Below are 26,551 nucleotides of genomic sequence, written 5' to 3' on the forward strand. Positions count from 1 at the left end.
GCCACTCTGAGTCCCAGTTTGCCCATCTTTAAAATGGAGACCTGAACACCTAACCTGCCTACCTGCAGAATGGGTTATGGCTCAAAAGAGAAATATAAAAGGTTCTGGTTAAAGTGGACAGTAAAGTTTTTAACAGCAGTGACGGACACCTCTGCAGGAGGCGTGCAGGAGACCTACCACCTTGCCCATCTCCTTGTAGGAGACACAACACATACTACCCTGAATGTTAACTTGAAACAGCAGGAGTTTAAGACTTTTAGCATAATTTCCTTTTCCTTAGACCTACCTTAATGGCTTTTGGGTCTGGAAAATTATAACCCTGTGTGGCATTAATATCTTTCTTGAGACATCACAGGTAAAAATGAGATTAAACTTCTCGACTACATTTTTTTGTTGTTGCTGATTCCATGAGCCTACACTGCTTTTCAAGCGCTCTTAGTATTCTTTGGTTATTATTCAAAATTTATCCTCTGAGTAAAAAGGCCAAATAAATGCTTTACTTATTATTATTTTTAAAACCTATATTCTATTTTTACACACAACACACAAAAAATTTCCTTTCCTCTCTTTCTTTAAAACATACACACACAATGTGACACATCATGGAAACGACCACCAACCTCATCTTTAGTGCCTGGAACTGTTGGAGAAGAAGTGCCAACTGTTGCTGCTGCTGGGAAGACAGTGCTGCTTTCTGTTGTTGAGCCAGAACTTGTGCATATTGTTGTCTTCAAAAAGTAAAACACAGTATAACCTGTCTATCCACATTTAGTTCACTTTACTGAGATATTAAAAGCAAAGTTCAGGCCCCCCCAACAAAAACACCATTAGAAATAGCTATCAAATATATTTTTACAATTCTTCATAATAGTCACACAAACAGTTCTGTACTTTATTCTAGAAAGAACTGAACTAATAGATGGCATGCTTCTGAGTGGAAAGAGAACAGGAAAAAAAAAAATTAATGAAATGCCCAAAACTGGAAAGTTCCCTTAAGATGACAGTAACCTTTTATTAGAAAACAAGTGAGAAATAAAACAGATTCAAACTAACAGCTATTTCCACATGAAGAACTCTTTGCAAAAATAAAATCACTTGTATAAAAATCCTCAAATTTATACGTTTCAGCTTGGAAAATTTTAGGTAAGTTTTTTTTTCACTAGATCAGAGGTGGACAATTTTTTTTCTGTAAAGAGCCAGACAGTAAATATTTTGGGCTTTGCAGGACATTCACAACTACTCAATTCTGCCTCTGTAGTGCAAAAGTGGCCATAGATAATACACAAACAAATGGGTATGACTCTGTTCCAATAAAACTCTGCTTATGAAAACAGGTAGCCAGCCAGTTTGCCAACCTCTGCACCAGATGATACCAAATCTTACTTCTTCTATGAAAGGGAGCCACACCTAAGTGACTACCATCATTCCATACCACTACTAATAGTATAAACTTTTACTTCTTTCCTGCCCCCTCATCTGTCTTTTCTCTGCAGCATTCAAAGCTGAGCCATTTAGAAGACTTAGTTCTTAAAATGTTTGTTGATCCTTGCTTTAGGAACTAAAGATCTTGCAAAATTATAGTTATGTGTCATCTTCTACAAACTTCTGGTATTTAAGAAACAAGGTAAGACCAAACTTAGAATGTATAATGGTAACATGCCACTAGCTGGATTTGAAGACTGAAGTATCCTATTAAGTTTTCTGCTGTAAACAGTGAAATTTGGGAGCAGATTATATCTAAAGGCCCTTTTGGTGCTGCAGTGCACCCAACCGCATTACTGCTCTTACTGTATTAAGAACTGCTGATACTGGAGGTGCTGCATCTGGTATAAGGCTGTGAGTTCCTGCTGCCTGGTCAGTCGTTCCTGGTCCAACTCTCCCTGGGAGTAAAGGGGTGAAGGAAAGAAATACCACTGAATAAACTGAAAGAGCCTAAAAGCAATTTAGTACTTATATCTGAAAGGAAAATGAATCCTAGACCTTCACATCCCGCCCCACCTTTACACCCCAAACCCAAAACACCTATTAAAAAAAAAAATCAGGGCTTCCCTGGAGGCACAGTGGTTGAGGATCTGCCTGCCAATGCAGGGGACGCAGGTTCGAGCCCTGGTCTGAGAGGATCCCGCATGCTGCAGAGCAACTGGGTCTGTGCGTCACAACTGCTGAGCCTGAGCTCTAGAGCCTGAGAGCCACAACTACTGAGCCCATGTGCCACAACTGCTGAAGCCTGCGTGCCTGGAGCCGTGCTCCGCATCAAGAGGGGCCACCGCAGTGAGAGGCCTGCGCACCGCAACGGGGCGTGGCCCCCACTCGCCGCAACTGGAGAGGGCCCGCACACAGCAACGGGGACCCAGCTCAGCCATAAATAAATAAATAAATAAATAAATAAATAAATAAATAAATAAATAAATAAATAAATAAATAAATTTCATTTAAAAAAAAAATCAGGCATCTTTAGAAACTAGTGCCATCTAGTGGAAGAAGGTGGTGTCAGCATTGTAAGAGATTCCCTAAGGTGAGAAAGGTTCCTTATTTAGCTGCTGTTCTCCCCTCCTGCCCTTGAAGCTGAATGTTGTACTGTACTCCAGAGTTATTACTGTAACTAAATAAATGTATAATTCTCCCAATCTTAAAAGTGATTTATAAATTTGGAGATTATGGAGAAATTAGAGAAGTAGGACAACACAGAAAGGAGTAAAATTAAATCTTATGGTAGGATTTTATAATGACACATAACAATTACAGGGAGGTAGTGTACAAGTATGTCTTCTTAGTATGTCTTCTTAAAGGGGATGAGAAATGTAAAATTAAATGGAACATAAAAGAGCTCTGAAAACTGTTTAACACTCTATCCAAAAATTAGGTGTTTCTATTGCTATTAATACACGATGAGTTTAAAAATAAGCTGTAGTTGGGACTCCCCTGGTGGCCCAGTGGTAAAGAATCTCCCTTCCAATGCAGGGGACGTGGGTTCGATCCCTGGTCGGGGAAGATCCCACATGCCGCGGAGCAACTAAGCCCGCACGCCACAACTACTGAGCTCACGCGCCTCAACGAGAGAGCCCGCGTTCCACAAACTACAGAGCCCACGTGCCCTGGAGCCCGCAACAACTAGACAGAAGCCCACGTGCTTCACTGCAGTCCCGCACACTGCAGCTAAGACCCAACACAGCCAAAAAAAAAAAAAAATTTTAAGTAAGCTGCAGTAAAACCCTGTTTTTTAAGCTTATATGTCAAATAACACGGCTGGAATTTAAATTTTGGAAAGCTAATGGTGGAAAAAAAATGAAAAGTGAAGTAAAGATAGTAGAAATAAAAGCATAAGGATGACATAGACTAAATTTAGACAAATCATTAGTTAACAGTTTATATCCTTATTACACACTGATTATAGTTTGGAAAAAAACATTTGATATATGATTTACTTGGGGTGAGGTACATCTGAAATTAAAGGACTTTTTCTTTCTTATTAAATATTCATGGATAGAAGCTACACTAGGTTAGTCTAAAATTAACTTAAGGGCAAAGGCAATACCTGACAGGAAGCAGAGCTTCCCATGGATTTTCCCCTTAAGTGGGTCTGACTGAGGCTCAGCCCCTATAATTGGAAGTCAAGAAATGGATTAGAGCAAGCATGCCAAGCTCCAAGTGATGAGCTTTCAGCGCTGAAACATGCAAGATAAAAACCCATCCCAATTTCTGAGTAGGTGGTAAAAATACAATTTATATACAGTAATACACAATACAATTTTTCTTTGGATTTACAACAGAAATGCCAGGAATAATTCCCCTCACCTAGGAATTTTCATTGCTCTCCAAACTATAGGAGGTCTCAACTCATCAGTGGATTGTAAAATCAATTACTGGATTGTGAAATCAATTACTAGGTCAAGATCAACATTTACATATTGGGAAAAAAAGAAAAGAAACGGAAAGAAAATATGTACATGGCATCAAATGTTTTGTGAAACGTGTTTCAGATATACCTGCACATTAATAAGTGTACAGAGTAGTGACATAAAAATCTTTTTTTTTTTCCCTATGGGCTGTGATCAGAAGTTTGATAGCCATTGTTCTCACTTACGAACACTCTTGGCTACAGATGTTGTGACTGACTTATTCATCTTCATCACATAAGAACCTAACACAGCCCTGGCACAGATCTTCAATATATAATTGGTGAGTAAATCAATGGATATTACTGTAGAAATCCAGTGTTCACACTAAAGGTTTTTGACTATGGCCACTTTTGACTATGGCCACTTTTGACTATGGCCAGCAACCAGACACTCCAACCTGGAGAAGCAAAAGAGAGGCACAGATCCAAAGCCCCCCAAAGGAACTAAACAGGGAGAGGCCCAGGAGCAGCTGCAGAAAAAGACTTCCCCTTCAAAAGCACTCCAGGGTCAGCATACTAGGAGGGTTACGTTATGATCTAATTTTTAGTTAAAATATCAGTAACAAACGTTAAAAAAATAAAAGTCTTCAAAATATTCTGAAGCAACGGAATTTTATATTAGCAACATTTGCTTTAAGGCAAAACTCAAATTTAAGAACTCCGGAAGTCAGAAAGCAAGAGGCAAATAAATGGAGAGGAGAATGTGCATTCTAACTAGAGGCAACAAGAAACTCTAAGTCAATTGTGTTGAAGCACAGCAGATAAAGGTCAAAGCTCTGGAATGAACTTAGAAAGGTAAGGAGCCAGAACATGCATGACCTGGTAGGGAGGCTAGGATAAGATGTTCTCCTTTCAACACCTGATGGAAAGCTACTGCAGGATTCTGTTTCTTGAGAGAGAAAGAGAGAAAGAGAGAGAGAGAGAGAGAGAGAGGGAGAGAGAGAGAGAGGGAGGGAGGGAGGGAGGGAGGGAGGGAGAGTGTTTGTGTGTGTGCGTGCATGCGCGCGAGACAGAGAGAGAGAGAGAGAGAGAGAGAGAGAGAGAGAGAAGGACAGACACAGGTACACAGGTATTTGAGTTTTGAAAAGATCATTATAGCTAGGTATGTAGTCTCTGACTCAGACTTCCCATTGCCATTTCAGTTAATTACTTTCAAGGAACTAGTTTCTTCTTCATTAGATGTAACATCTGTTTATAAAGAGAAGCAAGTGCTTCTGTGTCCACTATGTGTTCTGGGTGAAGCATAAGGTACTTACCATATGAGGAGGGGGAGCTGGTCCAGGAGAGAAAGGAACCCTTCCCCACATTTTCATGATATCACCAAGAGGTTGGAAGCTTTCATCACATGCTCTCTTCACCAACAAAGACATAGTGAAATAGCCCGCCTGAAACCATTCCGCCATCTCCTGATTATTGAAGGGACCTACAACAGCATTAATTAAACAGAAAGGCAGTAAGAATCCTTTCTAGCTCAAGAGGAAAAATATATTTCCGGGGTCTGCTCCTCACCCAGAGGTAACGATCTGTTTCAGGTGGCACCTATCAAATATCTTGTATAACATCTTAATTTATCACAAAAAGTGGTGAACAGGACTCAAACTAATAAAATACTATAGAAACAATTTAGAAATAAGCCTATGTCTACACATCCCAATTTCTCAGCAGTGTTTTAATTATTTTAAGGAGCATAATTGTCTCCAACTCACTCAATCTCTAAAGTTCTTTTGTCAGAAAAGCATAACACTAAAAAGCGTTAGTGTTTGTTAGACTTTGTAGCACAGAGAAATAAATATGAAGGGCTGAATATCCTCTTCTCTAATTTTCATTTTCTGTTAGAGTCTACTGGAGGTTAGGCAAAATATAAACAATAATGAATTAAATTAAGAAAAATCGTAATTTATTTATCTAGGTAAGACTAAATCTGGCCTTGGTAAGGGAAAAAAACAACCTAACAATCTCTAGATGTTTTACAATAAGAAATAACCGAGTATTTTATACATAAAATTAACAAACTCACTATCAATAACCATTGATTCAGCAGCTATTTACTGAACACCAGTCACACAGGTCCAGGCAGGAAGATACAGCAGTAAACAAAACCAAGCCCTGGAACTTCCACCTCTGGGAAGGTGGAGTAGATGTACTTCTCCCTGCTCCTCCTGCCAAATACAACTAAAAACCCTGGACATTACATACAAAACAAACAAACAAAAAGACTCCTAAAGGTAGAGAGAAGGCAGCAGACTGACTAGAGGCCTTGGAGCCTGAGGAACCAGCTGGTGGTGAATTCCCTGGGTTTTCATTTTACCTCACACTTCCCAAATTTGGAGCTGAAGAAGTGAGCAACAAGAAACATGGCCCAATAAATACAATTGAAAACATGACCCAATTACAGGCTATCTACAAGAAAGTCACTTAAAATATAACAATATAGGCAGGTATAAAATGAAAGGATAGAAAAAGATATATCCAACAAACATTAATCAAAAGAAAGCTGAAGTGGTTGTATTAGTATTTAATAAAGTAGGCTTCAGAGCAAAGAAAATTACCAGAGACAGAGAGGGACATTGTATAATAATAAAGGGTCAATCCACCAAAATGCATGCACCAAACAACAAAACTGCAAAATATGTGAAGCGAAATCTGATAGCTGAAAAGAGACACAGAACAGATCCACAAGTTGAAGAATTCAACGAGAACAACTGATAGAACAACTAGACATAATCAGAAAGACTACAGAATTCAACACCACATCAACCAATAAGATCTAACTGACATTTACAGAACACTCCAAAGATAGCAAAATACCTGGAGAATTATACCAAACATTTAAAGAATTAACATACTGTGACAAAAGTATGGATGTTTCTCAAAAAACTAAAAACAGAAGTACCATGTAACCTAGCAATTCCATTCCTGGGTATATACATCAAAAAAACAAAACAAAACAAAAACACTAATTCGAAACACACTCCCCTATGTTTACAGAAGCATTATGTACAATCGCCAAGATATAGAAGCAACCTAAGTGTCCATCAACACTTAGAATAAACGGATAAAGACAATGTGGTATATACATATATAATGGAATGCTACTCAGCCATAAAAAAAAGAATGAAATTTTGCCATTTGCAACAACGTGGATGGACTGGTGAAATAAATTAAAGAAAGACAAATACTGTGTGATATCGCTTACATGTGGAATCTAAAAAATACAACTAGTAAATATAACCACAAAGAAACAGACTCACAGACATAAAGAACAAATTAGTGGTTACCAGTGGGAAGAAGGAAGGGGAGAGGGGCAATATAGGGGTAAGTAAGAGGTACAAACTATTTAAAAGAACCACACACACACACATACACACACACACAGAATTAACACCAATTCTAAACAATCTTTTCCATAAAATAGAAGGGGAGGAAATAAGTGACAGTTCATTTTATGAAACTAATATTACCCTGATACCAAAACCAGACAATGAGAATACCAAAAAAAAAAAAAAACCCCAAAAAACTACAAAATATCCTTTAGGAACAGAGACACAAAAATCCTTAACAATATAGTACTAAGATTCAGCAATATATAAAAAGAATTACACAGCATGACCAAATGGAGTTTATTCCAAGGATGCAACTGGTTCAAAATTCAAAAACTAGTCAATGTAATCTACCATATTTAACTGGTTAAAGAAAAATCACATGATCATATCAACAGAGGCTGAAAAGGCATTTGACAAAATCCAGTATCAGATCATGGTAAAAGCTCTCAAAATAAAGGTTACTTCCTTAACTTGATAAACAGTACCTACAAAAACTCAACAGCTAACATTACCACTTAATTATTATTAAAGTTTCCCCTAAGATAGGAAAGTAGGATAAACAAAGCAAGTATGTCAGCTCTCACCCCTCTTATTCAACACAGTGTTGGAACACACAGTAACGCAACAAAAGGAAATAAGAGGCATACATATTGGAAATGAAAAAATAAAACTGTCCCTATTTGCAGATGACAATAATAATGTCTACACAGAAAAGCCTATGGACTCTAATGAAACAACTCCTAGAACTAATAAGTGAGCTCAGCAATGTCAGAATAGACAAACATCTAAAACTCAATTCTATATAGTAGCAGTGAACAGATACTGAAATATATACTATTGCTCAAAAAAATCATATACTTAGGTATACATTCATCAAAACATGTACAGAATCTATGCTGAAAACCACACAGTGCTAATGAAAGAAATCAAAGATCTAAATAAACTGAGAGACATACTATGTTCATGGATGGGAAGATTCAACATGGTAAAGATGTCAATTCTCTTCAAAATTATATAGAGGGGGCTTCCTTCCCTGGTGGCGCAGTGGTTAAGAATCCACCTGCCAATGCAGGCGACACGGGTTCGAGCCCTAGTCCGGGAAGATCCCACATGCCACAGAGCAACTAAGCCCGTGTGCCACACTACTGAGCCTGCGCGCCGAGAGCCCGTGCTCCGCAACACAAGAAGCCACCGCAATGAGAAGCCTGTGCACTGCAACAAAGAGTAGCCCACACTCACCACAACTAGAGAAAAGCCTGCACGCACCAACAAAGACCCAACGCAGCCAAAAATAAAATACATTAAAACAAAATGATATAGAGGTTTAACATAATCCCTATTAAAATTTCTGCAAGATTTTTGGTAAATATAGACAGGATTATTCAAAAATTTATATGGAAAAGCAAATTAGAAAAACTAAATGCTCTTTTGATAAGAGGAACCAGTCTACCCAATTTCAGGACTTACTCTATAGCTATAGTAACCAAGACTACATAGTATTGGCTGGAGGGACAGACACAACGATCAAATAAAGAACCCAGGGAATTTCATGGCAGTCCAGTGGTTAGGGCTCTGCGCTTCCACTGCAGTGGGGCATGGGTGCAATCCCTGGTCAGAGAACTAAGATCCCATAAGCCGTGCAGCATGGCCACAAATAAAAAAAAAAAAAAAAGAATAACGAACCCAGAAATCGACCAACACAAATATGCTCAACTAAACTTTGACAAAAGTATAAAAACAATTCAGGAGAGGAAAGACAGACTTTTCAACAAAAGGTCCCAGAACAACTGGACATCCATAGGCAAAAAAAATAAACCTTGACCTAAGTGCCATACCTTATATAAAAATTAACTCAAAATGGAACACCAACTTAAGTGTAAAACATAAAGCTATACATTTTTTCGGGAAAAAACCTTTGGGATGTGAAGCTCAGCAAAGAGTTCTTAACACCCAAAGCACAATCCATAAAAGAAAAAAACTGATCAATTGCATTTCATCAAAATTTAAAACTTTTGCTCTGTTAAAGACTGTTCAGAGTCTGTTCTGAATCTTGACTGTATCAATATGTCAATATCCTGGGGCTTCCCTGGTGGTGCAGTGGTTGGGAAACTGCCTGCCAATGCAGGGGACACGGGTTCAAGCCCTGGTCCGGGAGGATCCCACATACCGCAGAGCAGCTGGGCCTGTGCGCCACAACTGCTGAGCCTGCGCTCTAGAGCCCGTGAGCCACAACTACTGAGCCCGTGAGCCACAACTACTGAGCCTGTGTGCCACAAGTGCTGAGGCCCGCGTGCCTGGAGCCCGTGCTCCACAATGAGAGAGGTCACTGCAATAAGAGGCCCAGGCACCATGACAAGCAGTGGCCCCCGCTTGCCACAACTGGAGAGGGCCCGCGTGCAGCAATGGGGACCCAACACAGCCAAAAATAAATAAAATTTAAAAAAACCCAAAATATCCTGGATGTAGTATTGTTTTACAGTTTTGTCAGAGGTTACCACTGGAGGAAACTGGGTAAAGGGTACATGGAATCTCTATATTATTTCTTACAACTGCCTGTGAAGCTATAATTATCTCAGAGTAAATTAAATTAAAACACACACCTGTATATGTTTTAATTACAACAGATTCTACAGGCATGTGAAGAGATCATGAACAAATATATACAGTGCCAGGTAGTGACAGATGCTATGAAGAAGAATAAAGCAGGGTAGGGGGACCGAGGATAGAAAGAGAATAATGATGTTAGAGAGAGGTCACAGGCTGTACTTGGTAAAACATTATCATGAAACTGACACTAACAGAGTGAACAACGAATTTCAGGTTATAAGCAAAAACTTAAAAAGCAGAAATGAAAAATCAACCAAATGTCCTTCACAGCATTCTCTCTCCATTCTAATCTAACATGCACCATACACATATTTTAAGCAATCAGTTTATAATATGGTACTCTTTTTTCAGATATTTTACATAGTTCTTCATCATTTATGATATCAACTCCACTTCAGTGAAACATTCAACCAATGTTTTCCAAGATGGCTGCCATCATCTTTTTTTATGGCTGGGAGACTGAAATACAGTGAATGTACGAAACTCAACTGCCTAGTTAATACCTGACATGCCAGAAATGAGGATGTCTTAAGCATACTGTTTACAACCCTATCATATTAGTCATCACATTCTGCCTTGTATTCAAATTGTTTTCACTAGACTCCCTCCCATCACTGAAACTGTAAAGTACGATGGAGGGAACCTATAAACAAGCCTTCTATATATGAAGAAAGCCGGTAGCACTGACTTCTGTTCTACTAGTATACAAATTAACGTTAAATAATTACCATCCTACAGAATCTGGAGGTAATGGCATACTGCTGTACATAAAGTAGAATGGAACAACCTACCTTGAATTTCTCCCTGAGGATCTTTGTAATACCACTTCTGCATTGCTTCATGCATCAATGGAATTGAGACTCCCTTAGCTCTGTGCTCTTGCAGTTTTGATGCCAGTCTCTCATCATCTAGTGCACTGTCTTGTAGATAAGCCACCATCTTCTCAGCTTGCTAAGGGAAAAATTAAAAAATGAATTGTGGAAACAAATGATGCTAAATTAATACCTGTACATATAAAAATTGTCTGCCTTTTTTGGACTACTTGATCTGTGAGAGGCATTGTACAAATAACGCAGCAGGCAACAATTTAATTCGTCCAACATGCCATGAAATAGGTACTATCCCCATTTTACAGAGGGGGAAACTAAGGCTCAGAGGGTGTCAAGTCTTGCTCAAGGTCTCAAAATTATTAAGCAAACCCAAATGAGACTGAAACACAAGCTGGTATGGATCAAAGCCCAAGCTTCTAATCAACACACTTTAAGAGTGCCATTTAGACAAATAAACAATCCTAAGTTATACAAACTAAACCTATAAAAAACATGAGCATTAACAGATCAAAAGGTTCAATTAAAACAATTACAAATAAAATCTTTTACAAGTTTTACTAAGACACTGTTCCCTTTCTTCCTTTCTTCAACATTTCCTGCCACCAACCACTCCACCCTGAAGAAAAAAGAATTTCTTTTGTAGAAAGCAAGTTATCATTTACTTTACATATAAACAATAGTATATAAAATCTTAGGGAACTCTAGAGACATGAATACGATGGTAATATCCTGAGAGTTTAACTATTTTCCCTGTTACACTTTAGGCAAAAAATAGAAGACACAGTGCCTATCCACAGCTGCCTTGTATTCGCCATTTTTGGCATTCCATTAATTTCCAAAAAGAAAAAAGAAAAGCAAACAGCTAAGGGCAACCTCAGAAGAGCAAAAAATAACCTGATATAATGACTCTACACAGCAGAAACTTAAAAGCATTAAATGATCTGAAAGACAAGTACTCATAAAAATAAATACTAGACATAAAAACAACATTTTCAGTACACAAAACCTAGTGCACAAAAATTCCATTTCTGAATATTCATTTAATGCTTTTCAATGTTTATGGCAGTTCGAGAGGGAAAAAAAAAGGATTACGTGATTTGTACCTGCTCCAAATGTTTGAGACCCTCTTCATCATCTGGCTCTGTGGAAACACTGCCCATACCAGGAGCACCTACGACTGGTGTTTCAACTGGCTGGAGGGCAGGACTAGGATTGGGAACAGGAGGTGGAAGGATGAGAAGAGGAGAGGCTGTATCTGAAGGAATCTGTGACAGGGGCTGCTGGACACCAGGAACCATTTCTAGAGGAAAAAAATGTAGACAGATAAAAATCCTTTAAAATATAGAGACTCTTATGAAAAATAACTATCAAGTCGGGCAGCTTACTAAATGGGCTCAACAGATACGTGAACCGTGTCATGAACACTGCTGCTACTTCTTATGGAGAAGTGTAGTATTTTTCCCTAGAATGACAGAAAAACCTGCATAGGATGACAACAAATAAGATTAAAAGGTATCCAGAAAGGCCTTTTACAGTGCCAACCTGTATCACTAGAGCATCTACCCAATAGTTATAGGTCTACCTCCTGAAAACAAACAGAATCAGTCCAATCCCTTCCTTACATCATGTCTCTGAATAGGAAAGACAATTTAAACAGCACTGCAAATCTCCTCGAAGATGCCACATCTCAGCATAAAACCCTTTATTAAAAATATCTGCAATTATTTTGACTAAGTACCTATTTCAAGTTATTATTAACATAATTCAATGCCACACCTTTTGTAGGATAACAAAAAGCTCTCAGAGTCTACCCATACAGTGCAGGAGGTTCTCTGCAATAAGAATAAAGACTGCGAAAGAGGTTGTGTCTTGGTTCCTATTTCTAACCTCTCAGCATGCAGGTTCTTAAGAAGGAAAGGGAGATGGAAGTAATTAGATACAGTTGCAGTTTCCCCTTTGAAACCTTGTTTGTTCAATTACAGATAGCTTCTGCAAATTCCTGTTCCTCTCACTCTATCCTTTCTTTGCCAAACTTAACAGGACAGCCTATACAACCTGTCTCTACCTCGCCACCAACCACACGCTACAACGTGACTTGCACTCCCAAGCCCCCAGAAAAGCTTCTCTCCCAAAGATAAGCAGTGACCCAAAGTCCCCAAATCCAACAGCTCCTCCTAGTCCCCGTCACCTAGCCTTAGTCTGACATTATCTTCCCAATTCTAAACTGGAACATTCTCCTTCCTTCATTTTCCTGCACTCTATTCTTGCCTCTGAAGATTTTTCTCTGGCTTCTCTATCTACCCTCTGAAAGTAGGAAATATCCATGTTCTATTCTCAGTCCAATTTGTCTCACCCCTAACAAGTGTAATCTTTTAAATTTTCATTCTCTCTGGCCCTAAACTCTTCCCATTGAGCTGCAGTCCCCTCACTCAGAAATGCTCTCTGGCCATCGCTATCTAATTTCTCATCAACACCTCAGACTCAATGTTCATAACTGAATTTGTTCTCTCCTCTCCCAAATGTGCTCCTCAACTTCCACTCTTTTTCTGCTAAGGATACCATAATCCTCTCAGGCACCTCACTCATCTTTGACTCTTCCGTCTTCTTTGCCCTGATATACAACAGTAACCATGTCCTGCCAATTTCTACTTTGAAATCTCATCTGCCACTACCTCCCTTTACAAGTGCACTGCCTACACCACAGTGACTGCTCAGGGCACCAACAGGTCACAGAGCAGCCCATCTGTCATCACAACCTACCCTACACAGAGAGCTGTCAAGTATATGTTCCAACCGTGTTTCCCACCAGCCTCCTTTTCACACCTCATAATTCATGTAAATAAAAACAGGAGCTGATTCCCTGCCCATACCTGGATCAGTCCTACTTCCTCACTGTAGCTTTCACTGCTACCTAGTACTGGAATGCCCTCTCCTAATTCATCCAGCTACACCTACCTCCAAATTCTACTTATTATTCCAAGACAAGCTCAAAGACACCTGATTCCTGAAGCATTCCAGGAGTCTGCCAATCATAAATTCCTATCATTACTTTTCGTCCTAGGTTACTGATATACACATGCTTTATTTCCCCCAGAGACTATAAATCCAGAATTTCCATCTTTAATGCCACCTATGCAGCTTTCCCAAAATATACATGTCTAGACCCCACCCTAAAATCTCCTGGAGTAAGGCCCCAGGCATGTACATTTAACAGTATGAACCACAAGTAATTTGGGGCGGGGGTGGGGGGACACATCATAATTGAAAAATGAAAGAGGTCTCAAAACATACAAGTCCCATGGTGCCTTGTATATACAGTAGAGATTCAAATACTTGAATTCATTCATTCAGCTTTATGATAGACATAAAAAACTGAAAAACAAAAAATCCTTGGTTCAAGCTATCAAAATAGTATTTACTGGGCAAAAAAGAGAATAAACAGATCTTTATAATATTGTATTGCTATGTTAGAAACAGTGCTGGTTGTTTAAGAAGAAAGAGAAGACACCTAACCTAGCTTGGGAACTTGGGGTGGGAGAGTTTTAGGCACAGAGAAAAGCATATGCTAAGGCACAAAGGCAAGAGAACAAGGCACATTTCAGGACCTAACAGGCTGTGAAGCTGGTGAATAGAGTACAAAGTAGAGAGAGATGGTGCTGAAACTGTACAGAGGGAGGCAGATGCCAGGTCATGCAAGGTCTCTTAGGCCATGTTAAAGGGGGTGAATTTTTATGATGAATAAATCAATTCACCTTTCAATATCAGGCATTATACTGTCATTTTATGTCCAAGAAGAAACATGGGAATGAACATTAATATTACCTACTAAGGTATATGAGCAACTTAAAATCAATATAATGACATTGGAGAAGGAGATACACTTTAAGCTTATTCTCCAGTAAAGGTGATGGACTTGCACAGATTCATCTTGGCCTCTTTCGAAACAATGGCATTCTGGTGTGTCATCTGGATGCACATATAGCCATTACATAAAAGGAATCTGATATGGGAATCAAACTACCACAGAGGATCCCAAACTCAGTTTGTTTGACTGATACCAGGGTGGCTATAACATAGCACCCTAGGAAATGATACTTCTGCTTCTAACTCTGTTTTGATGAATTCTGAGATAGATACACAGGGGAAGCAGTGTTTGAGAAGGTTTACTGGTAAAATAATCTATTCCAATAATTTACCACTAGAAGCAGTTCAGAGAGGCATAAACAGAAGCCTCTCTTATCGGTGATCACTGGCCCCAGCAAAATCCAAGTTTGGCTTGTTGCCTCTCATAAATACATACCGTCCCCCCTGCTGGGTACTTTGGTTGATAGACTATTTTCTGTCCGACTCTCTTCTTCAGCTTTTTCCATTTGCTCAGTTTTGGGTTCCTCTTTCCTCTCAAACTGTGGTGCCTCCTGAGGCTGATGGTCTGAAGGAGTGCCTGGTCTAGCAGATGAGGTGGAGGTTTGGGGGGTTTCCTCACTAGCTTCTGTAACATGACATAATCTTAAATTAACAACTTAGGAAACTTTTAGTTTGATTTTTTTTTTTTTTTAAAGTGAAGGACAAAAATGAGCCTTACCAACTCCTACTCTGTCTGTCTTTTCTCCTTCCTTCTTATTTGTCTTATCGGGTTCTTTGGCTTCTTCATTATGGCTACCTTCAGAGTCAGAGCATTCCTCCCCTTCTTCTACAGGCCGGAAGTCCATCTCCTGCTCTTCTGGGATAGGCTCTTTCTGTACTTTCTGTAGCAAGAAAATTAAGCCAAAGATTAACAGCATATTTGGATTTGGAAGAAGGTCAGTACCTGTCATAATATTTGAAACAAATTTCTTACCTTTAGAGACAGGAATGCTCCAGATGAGTCAAATGTGCCCATTTCTTCTTCAGCATCCTCTAAGCACCATTCAGGCAAGCTATCCCTGTCATCATCTATGCTTCCACTGCCAGAGCGCACCCTTCGGTAACCCCGTTCATCATCCCGATCTCGAAAGTCAAACTCAAACCTTCGCCGTCGTTCCATGTGTTCCCGCCAGCCTGCAGAACGAGGGCCATCTGGGATGAAGAGGAGGACACAAACCTTAGAAAAGTTTTACGACAGTATTTGAGAAAGAAAACCATAGATAGGAAACAAAGGAGAAAACTACAACTGACGGCAAATTCAAATGGATCAATCTACTAAAGAGAAAATAAGGCAAATGAAACGAAGCTCAAAGCTCAGTATTATATATGATACGCCATCACTAAGTGACAACAGTAGTTATCATCATTAACTACTGAGTCACACAACATACTCTAAAGCTTTTAAGGATAAATTTAAAACAAATCACTTTTAAAACACAGTTCTCTGCAAAGTACATACTTTTAATAAGCTCTAGATATCTGACTGAAATGCTGCTAGGCCACTCACGTGGCCCACTCCTAGCCCAGACTTACGGCACTGGATATCTTTCCATACTGAGGTCCATGCCTTCCCTTTGGCAAGTCTTAAAGCATTTTCTTTCTTCTGATGAAAATATCATTCTTTATGGATAAGACCAGCTCCCTTGATAATATATAATAATATCCAGGATACTATGATATTATGTCAATTCATAATATCAAACTCATCATGTCCACTTAACAGCGCTAGGATCCCATTTGTAATTCTGATTCCCAAAAAAAGTCATGGAATTATAGCACTGACATGTCATATTTGGCCCACTATCCTAGTTTTATAGTTTAAGAAGCAAAACCTCTGACAGCAGAAGTAACGTGCATAATGAAAAGTAGAACTAGAATCCAATTCTGCATCCTCTACTGCTTTTTCCACAATAACATGCTTACTCTCCTTTTCCTTTTCTCTCATCTCTTAACTCTCCCTAGGGAGTTTTAATTTAATACCCCCAGGGACATTCCTAAATCCACCCTTGCATATTATTTAGCACATCTACTTTCCAACAAAAAACGAATGGCTAAGACCAAAAGCTACAAGTTAAGGTATTTTCTCTCTCTAAAAAAAAGGGGGGGGGGTGGTTCTTGTTAAAATCTGACAAACCTGAGCCTAAGAGAGTCTTAAGAGGAGACACATGTCTTAACGTGTATCTTTGCTTTCTCTGTGGGAGACAGCAAAAGAAATGAGGTCACAGTTAAATGTTACTATACTACTGAGGCCCAATTTGCTAAAACCAGCAATCCGAAGGGCAAAATGTTAAAACACCAAATACAGGTAGCATCTTATAAGCCACTTACAAAAGGTAAGAAAACATTATTCTCCCACTTCCCACACTTTACTTACAACAACAAAACACAATTTACTATCTTCTATGAAAATGAAGGAATTTTATACCCAGACTGCCTAAATGTTAACCTAGAGTCATTATCCCAAAGAAGTACTCACGATCAAAAGCTGAATTCCAGAGTACTCTGTCTGCTACTCTCACTTCTAAGTATGCACTGTGATAGAAATCTATCCTTCTAGGCATGTGGCTCATTCTTCTCTCTTAACTAAGTTTCCTAAGTTCACCTCCCAGAGTGGGTGCTTAGCTGTCCTTAATGCTCCCAACTCCATACATATCCAACTGTGAGCCATACTTTAATAAAACTATATACCATAATATTTTTGTTGTCATAAATAGTTAATAAAATTTTATTCACGAAACTAAATTTAGCAGATAAGGCACATCTCTAGTTTATTAAGACTGAGACCACTGCTTTATAGACCTTGTATCAGAACTAAAGTTTGATACTATTTTCATAAGTCAAAATCATGATATTTAAAATTTTAATCAAAGCCTAATAAAGGATTAACTAAAATGTTAAGGGTAACTGATAACAACTGATATAATCAGACTTATTTTTAATATGCTGGGTTGAAAAAGTAGATGGTATTTTTTTAATGCCTATTTACAGTGTTTTTTCAGCCCCCCATGCATCTTTATGTCCCCCAAACTGTCTTTTTAAAATATATGGATAAAAATTTTGGAAAATTGTCAAGCTGATGACAAAACTGACATGAAAAGTCAAATACTGGAAAGAAAGATTTAGAAAAGATGGGGGAAAAAAAAAAGGACTACTATATACATCCAAAATCTAAGCTCTTGGGTGAGGAGGGTAAGTGGTAGAATATAACACTAAAGTTTTACTTTTAACTCGCTTTAACAGAATCAACATCAGACGTTTGGGCTCAGAAACACTGTTCATCTTCCAAAACATTCACCTTGTTTGTTTTTGATCAGCTGGAATTTTTCTTCTTGCTCAGCCCAGATCCCGTCCATTGTTTCAGTGAATGCTTGTTAGGAACATAGTCTACAAACCCTTCTGCTTACAGGCAAGCTCAGCACAAAATGCCGTGATGCCTTGAAGAGAACTATAACAGACGGTTGCCCATGACACAGACTGATGAGAACTGCCTAAATAACTGTGATGCAAACAATGCCCACTAACAACAGAAAACTCACCCAAGAGGCAGCCAATGAGGAGTTGGGGTAAAAGCATTATAACTCTATCCAAAGATTAACTTCACTAAGTTTCCACCTACCCACAGCGCCACAAAGCACCCTGAATGCCTGTTATAATGTTAACTCAGACGGAGACTAATGGTTTGTTAATAACTTAATTTTAAAAAATAAATAAAAACAGTTTACATTATTATTATAACTTCCTCTATTAAAGTAAGCTTCCTTGGCATATAGCCAATAGATAAAACAATGTTACGCATGTGAAATTCAAAAGACATGTACACACTCTTTGTATGCTTCAGTTCTGCATGACCCCAAGATTTAAACTACAGTGGCATCTGATGATCATGAGGCATAGAATCAACACTTGGGTAGGGAACGTTCTTTGACACAAAGCACCAGTGTCTTCAATTACCAACATATCTAATGTCGGGGAAGAACAGTTTGAAGCATTCTTAAGAGTCAAACAGAAGAACTTATAAAACCACTAATCACGACTATTCTCTCCCCTTTTTCTAAAGTTAGAGGGACAAAAGAATAAACTTGTGATTATGTTTTTGACCTGGGTTTAAAGTTTATTCTTCAAATGAGCAGAAATCACATTTTTAGGACAAAAAGAGAAAAAAAGAATAAATCCTCTCTTATGCAGGAAAAAAACTCACTTCAGGGGGAGCCCATATTCCTAAGTAAGCATATAATTATCACCTAAGAAAAACGCATGCTGAAAAAAGATTCAAAAATTTAGGAAAACTGAATGAAACCCTCTCTCATTTTTGCAGTTAAGGGCAGGTGCTTCCCATTAAACCACACTGCCCCAGAAAAATAAAAGTGACTTTAATCAATTAAATAGCTGTGGGGAATATTTTACGTTAAAAATTTTTGTGGGAGCAAGACTGAGTGTGACAACATAAACATGACCCCTCTTGTTTTTCTTTGCTGGTTTATGTTTTCCACTTTATCCCTAACAATTCCCACCATTTAAATCCTCACTATTTCGGCCCCTGTGTGCTTTTACTCAGCAGAATTCTTACCAGGACTGTGAGGTCGCCACCTCTCTCCATCCCTCCTTGATCCAGCTAGTCGCCAACCTCCATCTTCATCTTCTCCATTCTGTTCCTCTCTAAAAATACGCCAATTTTCACTTTCTGATCGTATAAATTCATGCTTTCTTCCCACTGATGTTGGCCCACCTTCCTCAAAATTTGGTCTCCCTGGAAAGAAAATGAGTCAACATAAGCCTCAGCCAGCAAGGATTCTGAACAGACTTGATTGCTCAAATCAAGCTTTTCTGCAAAGGTGTCCATTTCAACGTTCAGGCAGTATAAATAACTGTGGATATATGTGTATATTATTAGACACATTTCTCAAAGCTGAATGTTCTAAGACTGGGAAATTATTTTTTTAAACAAAATAATATGCGCATTTTTTAAAAGGCCATGCAATGAAAACTGAATCAACCTTCCCGCTACACAAGAGCCCCCCAGAGTCTTGCTCCCCAGAAGTAACCACCATCAACAGTTTCTTATAAAGCCTTCCAAACACTGACCATGGCTATGCTTATGCATATATATACAGATCTCTCATTCACACTCACACAGCACTACCCTCAGGCTGTTACATATGTTGTTTTGTACCCTCGCTGTTTTCACTTGGCAGTCCTTCCTTACCAGCATATACTTCTTTTTTTCCGTTTTTAAGTCATACAATATTTTTAACTACATGATTTACTAAATCAACTTAATTTATTTAATCAACTTCTACTGGTGATTCTGTCCAAATAGGGTATCTGTAAACTTCAACCTCTCTTTTATTCCAAAACAGACTGTAAGCTCAAAACCAGAGTGTGGAGGCACTCTACTTTTCCTTTACTCTAGCACCTAGTACACTACAGGCGTACAACAAATTGCTCTGGAACAGAATTCAAAGCTAAGCTATGTCTAACCTGATGCAACTCAAGAGTTACATTAACAGTGAAAGAGAGCCTGTTATGCCAAGTAAACTAGACTGGTTTCAAAGGACAAGATAATTCTGAACTGTGCAAATTCTTCAGTCACCATACCACATGTGCTACCACTTACAATTCACAACAAATTACCCAAAATCTCACATTAAAGTATGTAGCTGAATATCCAAAACATACATTGATACCTTCAGTTTATAACAATAAAATATGCAAATTCTCACAGTAACAACCTCAATTCTTTTCATTAAACCATATTAAAAGTAAAAAAAAATTGCACATTTGAAAATGAGGAAATTCTAATTTCTGGTCATCCTCTTATATTCAATTTCACATGTATTAAGATTCCATATCCTGTTCACCCAAACAGTTATTAGGTTGTTACAAGATATTATTCTATTACAGAATAATCTTGGAATGGGGGGGGTACAATTATTTGCTGGGCAAAATACCCTTATTATGACAGGCAGCCTCTAAGACAGCCCTCAACAATCCCTGACTTCTGGCCTCTGTGTAATTCCCTCACCTTAAGTGTGGGCTGGCTTGCTCCTAACAATCCAGCAGAAGTGATGAGATGTCACTTCTGATACTAAGTTAAAAACTTCCATCTTGGACGCTCTCTCTGAGGGAATCCAGCGGCCCTGTTGTGAGGCAGCCCTGTGGAGAAGCCCACATGGCAAAGAACTGAGGCTTGCCAACAGCCTCGTGAGTGAGCTTGGAAGCGGATCCAACCCCAGATGAGCCCTGAGATGACTGCAGCCTCATGAGAGACACAGGCCAGAACCACCTAGCTTAGGCTGCTCCATCCTGGCCCACAGAAACTGAGAAAATAAATGTTTGCTGCTTTCGGCCACTAAGTTTTGGGGTAACTTGTTACATGGCCACAGTTAATAAAAACACTCACTTAACTGATTTAATCTTCATAACAATACTCAGTATTAGAAATTATTTTTCCCATTTTACAGCTGAGAATATTGAGGCTCAAAAAGGTAACCCAGGAGAATTGTCCAAAATCACACACCACTATTTAAATGACACAGGATTCAAATCTTAACCTTCTGACTCATTTAACAAATATTTATTGCATATTGCACTAAGTGCCAAGTTTTATGAATTCAAGTATAGATACATTCCATGTCTGCCCTTGGGTTAGAAGGGTCAGAAGACATTCCAGGTTCTCTTGCTCAGAATAAGAAGGGATGAGACATTTTACAAAGCCCACATCCATTATATGACTTGATGAAAAATACAGCTATACTCACAGAAGAGAAATTTAAAACAAAGAAATCCCTAATGCATATAAATTGATAAGTGATGGCAAATGACTTTTAACATATGTAAATCATTCAGTCACAAGCAATATGTGCCAGGCATATTGAGAATACAATCGCCTGATGGATGAGCTGGTCAAAACACTGATTTTCATCTACTTTTTTTTTTTTTTAATTTTATTTTTTTTCATCTACTTTTACACTACATCTTTGAGAAGTAATGAATGTACCAAAATAAGCAAAGGAAACCCATTAATGGCAAAATGCTTAACGCATCAAAAACTGGTCATTACAGTTTTTTCTAACAGATGATAAGTTGCAAAAAATTAAAGATATTAAAAATAAAAATACCAGTAATTCCTCAACCATAGAAATAGAACTCTACATATCTGTGGTTAGTTTTTACATAACATCTTTAAAATGTAGTTTCAATCAGTGTACCCACTATTTTGTAATCTAAATAGCAAATAATTCTCTGTGATTATACATCTTACTGATAATATAAATGGATACACAGCAGGTATACCTTGCAGCTGTTGCACTATCTAGTAGATTATTCCCCAGTGGACATTTGCATCGTAACTAACTTTTTGAGAACTAGATAACAAGGAAGAAATATCTGTGTGCATATGTGTTTTGTTTTTCTGAACTACTACTTCTGAAAAAAAACTTCAAAGAGTAAAATTACTAGGTCAAATGACAGACTTCATACGTTGGCATACCTTTCTCTCCTCCTCAAAAAAAGGGTAGGTAAGACCACCAGACCATTTTAGATCCTCAAAACTAAGTGCTGCTAGTCTTTTGAAGCTTTTCTACTTTAATGGTTGTAAAATGGTATACTAATGTGGCTCGAATATGAATTTTTCACATCAAAGATTTTTCAGATTGTTTGCTGACTTTATTTCCCTTTATGTGAATAATTTGTCTGCATTGTTTTCTAAACTAGCAGCTTCTATAACCTTCATAACTGTCAAGTCCTACGTATACTTTTCATATTGGTACCTAGGAATAAGAAAAATATAAAGGACAGGATAGGGTAAAATAGGGAAACTAAAGGAAGAAAAAAATCTTGCTTTTCTGCTTACTGCAATCTCATAATTCTCAACCTGTTGGAAAATCTGTACCTCATAAAGTTTAAATGACTATTTATGCCATTCTTTGTTCCAAAAAGGATTTGTGACAGAAATTTTGAAGATATAGAGGAGCACAGTACTAAAGAAAGAATGAAGATCGTGGAGTCATAGACCTGATTTTAAATTGTCTCCAATTCTGATCTGTACACCTTGACTAAAGATCCCATTCCTAATATGAAAGAGGGTGTGTGTGTGTGTGTGTGTGTGTGTGTGTGTGTGTGTGTGTGTGTGTGTGTGTGTGTGTGTGTGTGTGTGTGTGTGTGTTACTGAAGTAGCCATCTGAATTTACACAAACACTAGCCAATTCCAGTTCAAAAATTCTATAACAAAGGAGTTCAGATCTTGTTACCAAGTGCTTGTTTCTACAAAATAATTCCTAAAAACTGCAATATATTTTTTGATATATCAAATGTTGCATAACGAATAACTGAAACAGAAAGATCTGGGTGACAACTTCTCCAGTAAACCAAGGAAAACCAGAATAATGTAATTCTGACATGCCAAACATATCCCACATATAAGTGCAAGGTAAAGAAAGTTTTGCGTTCAGGCATCATTGTCATTTTCATAAGAGAAGGATGAAAAGGATTCAAGGACTTTTAAATGTACCATACTCATCTCCTCCTCCTACCTTTAAGAAAACAGTATTGGACTTCCCTGGTGGTGCAGTGGTAAGAATCCGCCTGTCAATGCAGGGGACACGGGTTCGAGCCCTGGTCCAGGAAGATCCCACATGCCACAGAGCAACTAAGCCCGTGCACCACAACTACTGAGCCTGCGCTCTAGAGCTCATGAGCCACAACTACTGAAGTCCGCGCCTGGAGCCCGTGCTCCGCAACAAGAGAAGCCACTGCAATGAGAAGTCTGCGCACAGCAACAGAGTAGCACCGGCTCGCCACAAGAGAAAGCTCGCGTGCAGCAACGAAGACCCAATGCAGCCAAAAATAAAAGAATGAATGAATGAAAACTTATTATTGAAGTATAACATTCATATCAAGAAGTACACAAATCATAAATGTACAATTCAGAGTTTTCACAAAGCAATATATATCCACCTAACTACTAAGATTTAAAAAAAAAATTTATCAGGACCTCTCAAAAGTCTTCATGTCCTCCCAATCGGCCCTTACCAAGGTAAACGCTATCCTGCCTTCTATCTCCAAAGATTAGTTTTGCCTATTTTTGACCTTTTTTATATAAATGGAATGTCAGTTTACGTCTGGCTTTTTTTTATTGAAGTATAGTTGTTTAATTAACAATGTTATGTTAATTTCTGCTGTACATCAAAGTGATTCAGTTATACATACATACATACCCTTTTTTAAATATTCTTTTCCATTATGGTTTATCACAGAGTATTGAATATAGTTCTCTGTGTCGTACAGTAGGACCTATTGTTTACCCATTCTATATATAAAAGCTTACATCTGCTAATCCCAACCTCCCACTCCACCCCTCCCCCAACCCCCTCTCCCTTGGTAACCACAAGTCTGTTCTCTATGTCCATGATTCTGTTTCATAGAAAGGTTCATTTGTGTCATATTTTAGATTCCACATATAAGTGATATCATATGGTATTTGTCTCTTTCTTACTTCACTTAGTTCAATAATCTCTAGTTGCATCCGTGTTGCTGCAAATGGCATTATTTCATTCCTTTTTATGGCTGAGTAGTATTCCATTGTATATATGTACCATACCTTTTTTATCCATTCATCTGTTGCTTCCATGTCTTGCTATTGTGAACAGTGCTGCTATGAACACAGGGGTGCATGTATCTTTTTGAACTAGAGTTTTGTCTGGGTATATGCCCAGGAGTAGAATCGCTACATCATATGATAATTCTATTTTTAGTCTTCTGAGGAACCTCCCTATTGTTTTCCATAGTGGCTGTACCAACTTACATTCCCACCAACAGTGTAGGAGGGTTTCCTTTTCTCATACATCCTCTCCAGCATTTGTTATTTGTAGAGATTTTTTTGGTTTTGTTTTTTTCTGGCGGCACCTCATGGTTAGCGGGATCTTAGTTCCCCAACCAGGGACTGAACCCAGGCCCTCAGCAGTGAACGCTGGGAATCCTAACCACTGGACCACCAGGGAATTCCCTGTTATTTGTACAGTATTTTTTTTCATAAATTTTATTTATTTTAATTTTTTTATTTTTTGCTGTGTTGGGTCTTCGTTTCTGTGCAAGGGCTTTCTCTAGCTGTGGAGAGTGGGGGCCACTCTTCATCGTGGTGCGTGGGCCTCTCACTGTCGCGGCCTCTCTTGTTGCGGAGCACAGGCTCCAGACGCGCAGGCTCAGTAGTTGCGGCTCATGGGCCCAGTTGCCCCGCGGCATGTGGGATCTTCCCAGACCAGGTCTCGAACTCGTGTCCCCTTCATTGGCAGGCAGATTCTCAATCACTGTGCCACCAGGGAAGCCCCTGTACAGTTTTTATTGACGGCCATTCTGACTGGTGTGAGGTGGTACCTCGTTGTAGTTTTGACTTGCATTTCTCTAATAATTAAGAGACATCAAGCATCTTTTCATGTACTATTGACCACTCATATTTCTTCTTTGGAGAAATGTCTATTTAGGTCTTCTGCCCATTTTTCAATTGAGTTGTTTGTTTTTTTGTTATTGAGTTGTATGAGCTGTTTGTGTATTTTGGAAATTAAGCCCTCGTCAGTCGCTTTGTTTGCAAATATTTTCTCCCATTCTGTAGTATGTGTGGCTTCTTCCATTGAACATTACGGGAAATTCATCCACGTTGTTACAGAGAACAGAAGCTTGTTCTTTTGCACTGTGGTATGGGATCTCATTGTATGAACAGACCACAATGTATTACTCTACTACTGATTTAGGTTGTTTCTAGTTTTTTGCTATTATAAACTGTGCTGCTATAAACATTCCTGGATGTGAAATTTGGTGAGCATGTATTTCCAATTCTGTTAATATTTACCTAGGAGTGAAACTGCTGGGCCATAAGGTATATTCAACTTCAGTAAGTACTACCAAATATTTTCCCAGAGAAACAGTACTACTTTACCATTTTTTGTTTGTTTGTTTACTCATACCTCTTGCACACATTAAGATGAGTGCTTTCTCCATGAACAAATACAGTTAAAGACATATGACTGAAAATAAAGAAGAGACTTAGACATAGCACCTACCCTCCAGGTCCACAGTCGAGGGACACACATGTAAACAAATGACTTGATACACTACAGTTGACAAAATGCATTGATATATCTCATCCGATCCTCATAATAACCACAAGGGTTGAGTCAACCTTACCATCTTTTTTTTTTTTTTTTAAACATCCAAAGATTTTATTATGGGAAATGCCTGCATGAAAGGAAGGAGGGAAGAAGCCAGGGAAGGCTGGGAGAGCCATCAGACCAAGATGCAAGGCACGGTTAGATACTTGATAAAGATTTACTGAAGAAATTAGGAGCTTCTTTAAGAACTTTGAAGTCAGGGGTCAGAATGATAAAATTACATTCATATAACTTCTTACAAATAATAACATGAAAGGATTTTAGGGCAGAAAAAATCTTAGATATAAACTAATCCTGGGTAGTGACTGTGAGAACCAAGGACTTCACAGGGTCCCTGGGCTTCACTCTGTGCTGGGACCAGCCACTGGACTGGACTGGAGCAGGGAGCTCATTTACCTTCAACCTTACCATCTTTATTGTTCCTGTGAGGAAAGGGATACCTGTAGGGGGATCTCCCACGGTCACACAGCTGAGTAGTGACCAAATCAAAAATAGAACATAGATGTTCAAACTCCTAATCCAGAGTTTACTCACAAATTAAACCCATCAGAAGCAGCCAGAAATTCTACAAAAATAAAGTAGAAAAAGGAAGTTCTGGGATCTAATTCTAAGGGGCTCTAAAAAAGCAATAGACATATCATGCATAGAAAAGCTTCAGGATAGAGACTGCCAAGATGTCTAAATGGAACTAAATTTGTTAAGCTTCCAGCAGATAAACGATAACAAAATGTGTACCCCTGAAAAAAATGTTAAGATCAACTTAATATATAACAATATAAAAATTTTACTCAAAATTATTTTGAAGGGTAAAAAAATGACTTCAAGTAC

The 26,551-nt window shown here is 38.5% G+C and overlaps 1 protein-coding gene across 4 annotated transcripts in view; it reads right to left on the reverse strand.

Moving 5' to 3' along the window:
• Positions 1–26,551, reverse strand: part of GIGYF2 (GRB10 interacting GYF protein 2) — a 126,355-nt gene that overhangs the window by 37,096 nt on the left and 62,708 nt on the right. For all 4 annotated transcript variants that reach the window (XM_060015918.1, XM_060015920.1, XM_060015917.1 and 1 more), the window contains 9 exons: positions 19,129–19,308; positions 15,496–15,713; positions 15,241–15,403; positions 14,959–15,147; positions 11,762–11,958; positions 10,620–10,779; positions 5,155–5,321; positions 1,789–1,880; positions 621–728 (listed from right to left, as the gene is read on the reverse strand). In XM_060015918.1, coding sequence (XP_059871901.1) covers positions 621–728; positions 1,789–1,880; positions 5,155–5,321; positions 10,620–10,779; positions 11,762–11,958; positions 14,959–15,147; positions 15,241–15,403; positions 15,496–15,713; positions 19,129–19,308 — 1,474 coding nt within the window. The remainder of the gene's footprint in view (positions 1–620; positions 729–1,788; positions 1,881–5,154; positions 5,322–10,619; positions 10,780–11,761; positions 11,959–14,958; positions 15,148–15,240; positions 15,404–15,495; positions 15,714–19,128; positions 19,309–26,551) is intronic.

This window comes from Delphinus delphis, chromosome 7, assembly GCF_949987515.2.
Source record: "Delphinus delphis chromosome 7, mDelDel1.2, whole genome shotgun sequence".
Classification (NCBI taxonomy): Eukaryota; Metazoa; Chordata; class Mammalia; order Artiodactyla; family Delphinidae; genus Delphinus; species Delphinus delphis.